This window comes from Erythrolamprus reginae, chromosome 8 (assembly GCF_031021105.1).
Source record: "Erythrolamprus reginae isolate rEryReg1 chromosome 8, rEryReg1.hap1, whole genome shotgun sequence".
Classification (NCBI taxonomy): Eukaryota; Metazoa; Chordata; class Lepidosauria; order Squamata; family Dipsadidae; genus Erythrolamprus; species Erythrolamprus reginae.
Genome location: NC_091957.1, coordinates 2,573,332 through 2,578,836, shown reverse-complemented (window position 1 = coordinate 2,578,836; position 5,505 = coordinate 2,573,332). Strand labels below are relative to the sequence as shown.

The 5,505-nt window shown below is 42.2% G+C and overlaps 1 protein-coding gene across 1 annotated transcript in view; it reads right to left on the bottom strand.

The window, feature by feature from the left end:
* The window catches only part of PLPP7 (phospholipid phosphatase 7 (inactive)), an 8,709-nt gene extending 3,204 nt beyond the window's left edge, over positions 1-5,505 (bottom strand). Inside the window, exon 1 of the mRNA XM_070758179.1 lies at positions 4,821-5,505. Coding sequence (XP_070614280.1) covers positions 4,821-5,277 — 457 coding nt within the window. The 5' untranslated portion in view covers positions 5,278-5,505. The remainder of the gene's footprint in view (positions 1-4,820) is intronic.

Genomic DNA, 5,505 nt, shown 5'->3' with positions numbered 1-5,505 from the left:
GTCTCTCTAATCTCTATCCATCCATCTACACATCCATCCATCCATCCATCAGTTCATCCACTGTCTCTAATATCTATCTATCTGTGTACCTATGTGTCTATCTGCCTGCCTGTCTATCTAACTGTATATCTATATCTCTCTTTTTATTTCTTTCTAACCATCCACATATCATCCATCCATCCATCCATCCATTTCTCCCTCCCTCCCTCTCCCATCTAATCTGTCTGTCTGTCTGTCTACATACGGTATTTTCCATCTGTTTTATCATTTACCTTCTTACCTCTATTTCGGTCTATCTATTGTCTGTATCTACCTTATCTCTTTCTATCATTTACAATAGTAAGAATTAGTACAAACCAAAGAAAAAAAGGAAGAGAAAGGAGGAAGTCAAAGAAAAAGCTAAAAATGAAGAAAAGTAGAAAAGAAAAGGCATTAAAAAAAGATAGAAATAAGTGTTTCCCAATTTTCTCCCAAGCAATTATCAGTAGAGGGCATATTTTAACTTCTTCCTGTCTCTGGTTGAACCCGGATCCTCTCCTATAATCTATCCTGCTTAGTCAACCAAATCATAAATCACAAGTTCATTTCTTGCCCCCTCCTTTTTTTGCCCCCAAAAGTCTAAAGGGCTTTCCCAATCTTTGATAAAGGTGGATGAGCTGTCTCTGTAATCAGACCAATCCCTCTCGCAGTTTCAGTAAGTTTGGTATTGCCAAATCGTTCCATCTTTCTGAATAGATAATTTAGTGGCAGTTATCATAGATGTATATATATATAAACAGCCTTCACTGGTTGTGCTGGATTTTTTTTCTCAGAAGGCTGTTTTATAAATACAAAGCAGAATTCTTTGCAAAACAGGAAACACTCCGATTGTTTAAAGCGAGATATGTTTGGGGCGCTTGGTTAGAAAAGCTTTAAGTCGCCCCGGCCCGGTGCAAAAATTGTTGCAACCTCTTAACCTTCATGAATCCCTCCCTTATCTTTTTTAAAGATAGGAAGTGTTGAGTCAAAGGCCTTCTTCCTACATGTTGCTCAAAGACACACACGCAGGCACACACATAGAGCTGCTTCGTTGCTAGAGCAGGACGGAGTCCTGAAATATTCATAGGCGAGGCCGCCTAGCCATGCTGGAATATTTATTTTTTGAGCAACTCAGCCTCCAATCTTGCAACAAAAACCCCTCTCCACGTCCTTCGAGGCCTTGGATTGTCTTTGGGAAACAATTTGCATATGCACCGTACTTTTTTTGGCTTCTCCATCTTTCTGACCCTCTGCCAGTTTAGATTAGATTCACATAGAAACACAGAAGATTGATGGCAGAAGAAGACCTCATGGTCCATCTAGTCTACCCTTATACTATTTCCTGTATTTTATCTTATTTATTTATTTATTTGTTAGATTTGTATGCTGCCCCTCTCTGTAGACTCTTAGGATGGATCTATGTTTATCCCATTCAGTTACTGTGGATTTACCGACCACGTCTGCTGGAAGTTTGTTCCAAGCATCTACTACACTTTCAGTCAAATAATATTTTCTCACTGTTGCTTCTGATCTTTCCCCCAGCTAATCTCAGATTGTGTCCCCTTGTTCTTCTGTTCACTTTCCTATTAAAGACACTTCCCTCCTGAACCTTATCTTACCCTTTAACGTATTTAAATGTTTCAATCATGTCCCTCCCTTTCCCTTCTGTCCTCCAGACTCTACAGATGGAGTTCATGAAGTCTTTTCTGATAAGTTTTATGCTTAAGACCTTCCACCATTTTTGTAGCCCGTCTTTGGACCCGTTCAATTTGAACCATCTCTTTTTGTAGGTGAGGTCTCCAGAACTGGACATAGTATTATTCCAAATGGGGTCTCACTAGCACTCTATACAGCGGGATCACAATCTCCCTCTTCCTACTTGTTATATCTCTAGCTATGCAGCCAAGCATTCGACTTGCTTTCCCTATCGCCTGACTGCACTCACTACCTCTAAATCCTTCTCTTCTGAAGTTTTTGCTAACACAGAACTACTCTGATTGAGGATTCCTTTACCCCAAGTGCATTATTTTACATCTGGAAACATTAAACTGCACTTTCCATTGCTTTGACCATTTATCTATAAAAGCTAAATCATTTGCCATATTACAAATATGGCACATGGCATACAAATATTACAAATAGGCAAACCTAAAGATTTATAGGCAAGACAAGTACTTTATTTTCTACCTTCAGCACAACTGGAGCAACTCAACAATGATTCCAACCCTTTTAAAGAAAAAAAAAAGACTCAAATTGATGACAGCTCCATTACAGGTAGATTTGGTTTACCGAATGCCTTGTTAATGAACATACATTTCTATTATTTTACATTCACAAGAATGGAGTGCTCCCCATAGTGTTTTCAAAACCCTTTCCTCACCAAAATATTATCTATTTCTTCATCCTTGGGGTCCTAAAGGAGAAAATATGGAGACTTGGAAGATAACGGGGAGGCAGTTCGGCCTAGGGGTTAAGGCACCAGGGCAGAAACTAGGAGACGGGTGAATTCTAGTCTCGCTTTAGGCAGGAAAGCCAGCTGGATGAATTTGGGCCAATGCACCAGGAGATGGTGAGTTCTAGTCCCACTTTAGAATGGGAAACCAGCTGGGTGACTTTGGATTAATCACCAAGAGACAGGGAGTTCTAGTCGTGTGTTCAGCATGAAAGATGTCTGGGAGACTTTGGGTCAATCACCAGGAGATGGTGAGTTCTAGTCCCATTTTAGGCATGAAAAACAGCTAGGAGACTTTGGGTCAATCACCAGGTGATGGTGAGTTCTAGTCCCATCTTAAGCATAGGAGAAGGAAGGTGCCCGGAGTCGGCTAGGTCAGGCGCCTGGAGTTATTTGTAAAAAAAATTAAGGCGGATGCAAATAAATAAATAAAATAATAGTTTCTCCAAGGGTCTTGTCAGGCTGACAGAATCACAGAGGTATGTTTTAAAATCTTCCCTTCTGAAATGTTCTGGAGAAACCTAGATTCTCAGGCCTGATTTGTCCTGTCTGGAAGAATTGACATTCTGAGAAATTTATCTGCAGACTGGTGAGCTTCCTCCCATTTTAGTTTGGAGATGAATACATTTCCTGGTATACTACCCCTGAAAACGGAGGTTCGACAGATGTATCTCAATCAAAACCCCACTTTTCCTTGAACCAAATGAAATTTCGGCATCCCATGGCCGTGAACGGTATTTAAAACAATGTTTTCCCACCTGGTTTGGAAGTTTGCTTCTCTCTGGGCCTACTTGCTGACGAGACCTTGGGCTGAATTTATTTGCAAGCCACAGGATTGTGAGAGAGGAACGTGGGATAGTTCCAGAAACATCAAACTTGTGTTCCCCGAGAATTCGTTGAATTCTACCAGAATTGAAGTACCATATGAATTTTTGCTCGCTTCTGGCTTTGCCAGTGATCTCTGCTGCTAGAGTATTCTCAAGATTTTGGTTTGATTAGTACCGTACCCATTTCACAGATGAAGAACTGAGTCTGAAAATAATAATTTTCTTAACAAACAATTTCAAAAAGTTTGAAAACACACATGACAGCAGGCCTGGTGCTGTTGAACGATTGTCCGACCTGTAGTATGAATGACGGATGGTTGTATATTTGTTTATATCAGGTTTAAAATTTTGTATTCATTTTTCTAACATGTATTTTGGGGTGTTTTTAACTTTTGTGATTATTATATTGTTGTGGGCTGCCCTGAGTCCGTCAGAAAAGGGGTGGTTTATAAATTTGATAGACAGACAGACAGACAAATAATGCAGTGAAACACAGAAACATAGAATCCCAGCGGCCAGTTAGGTCCCACAGAGTGGGTCTTCTCCGGGTCCCGTCAACTAAACAATGCCGCTTGGCGGGACCCAGGGGAAGAGCCTTCTCTGTGGCGGCCCTGGCCCTCTGGAATCAACTCCCCCCAGAGATTAGAATTGCCCCCACCCTCCTTGCCTTTTGTAAGCTACTTAAAACCCACCTCTGCCATCAGGCATAGAGGAATTGAGATCCTCTTTTTCCCTAGGCCTTCACAATTTTATGCATGGTATGTCTGTATGTATGTTTGGTTTTTATATTAATGGGTTTTTTAATCGTTTTTAGTATTGGATTATTATTGTATACTGTTTTATTATTGCTGTTAGCCGCCCTGAGTCTCTGGAGAGGGGCGGCATACAAATCCAATAAATAATAATAATAATAATAATAGAAGACTGACGGCAGAAAAAGACCTCATGGTCCATCTAGTCTGCCCTTATATTATTTCCTGCATTTTATCTTAGGATGGATATATCAGTGGATATATCAGCAGTGAGGGGTTAAGATGAGGAAGATAAGGGAGTAAGAAAAATAGGAAACAGTGACAATTGTGGAATTTCACCATGTAGGATTAACTGCCTAGGAGAAACAGGAAAAACAAAATTATCAAATCTCATTTCATAGCGTGAATTGTGTAGCATAAATAGGAAAAACAAGAAATTTATAGAATTTCATCCTAGAGGATTGAGTAGGATAAATGGGGAAAAACAGTGACAATTGTGGAATTTCACCGTACGGGATTAACTGCCTAGGAGAATCAGGAAAAACAAAATTATCAAATCTCATTTCATAGCGTGAATTGTGTAGGATAAATAGGAAAAACAACAAGATTATAGAATTTCACCCAAGAGGATTGAGTGGGATGAAAAGGGGAAAACGTTGACAATTGTGGAATTTCACCATCTAGGATGAATTGAGTGGGATCGATAAGAAAACAAGGAGAATGACAGAATTTCTGGGGATGGTCCAGGGAATAAATTCTCAACCGACTTACCTAAGAGGAGGTTGAGGAGAACTTCCTGCCCAGCCAGGGTGCTGCTTTTGACCAAGCAGATAAGGGTGCCTCCGATCCAAGGGATACCATGCCCGGTGATGCCAATGAGGTTGACCATAGAGCGGGCATTGCCCCAGGACGCCGAGTTGCTGGCACAGACCCCTAAGCGCTTGGAGAAGGAGATGTCAATAGCCAGCAAGGAATTGTAGGCGATGCCTTTGAAAGTTGGGTTGAGTTGCATGCAATCTTCTTCCGGCAGCTGCTGCTGTTGAGATGGCCGTTGCTCCTTGGACCCCTCGCTCTGGGGTGGGGCAGGCCCCCCTTGGCTGTTCCCCCTCCGGGGGAGACTCCGAGATTCCTGGGCGCCTTTCAAAGGCTGGTTGAGGGAGAGGAATTCGGCCCGGTTCAAGGCATTGTTCCTATCCCGGGCCCTGGCTCGGCTGGAAACGGCTGGCATGGTGGCACGTTAGTCTCTCTAAAAGGGGTAGAGGGGGGGGAATTCAGCCCTGGAAGGGAAGCCCCCTCCCTCCCTCGCTTCTCTCTCTCTCCCACTTAAGCCCCTGGGGTAGCCTCGGCATCCCCCTCCTCAAAAGTCATGAGGTTGGGAAGCTGCCCAAAACTCTAAATATAGAGTCGTCCGCTGATAGGGGGGGGGAACCCTTCGATGGCCATAAACATTGGCTTT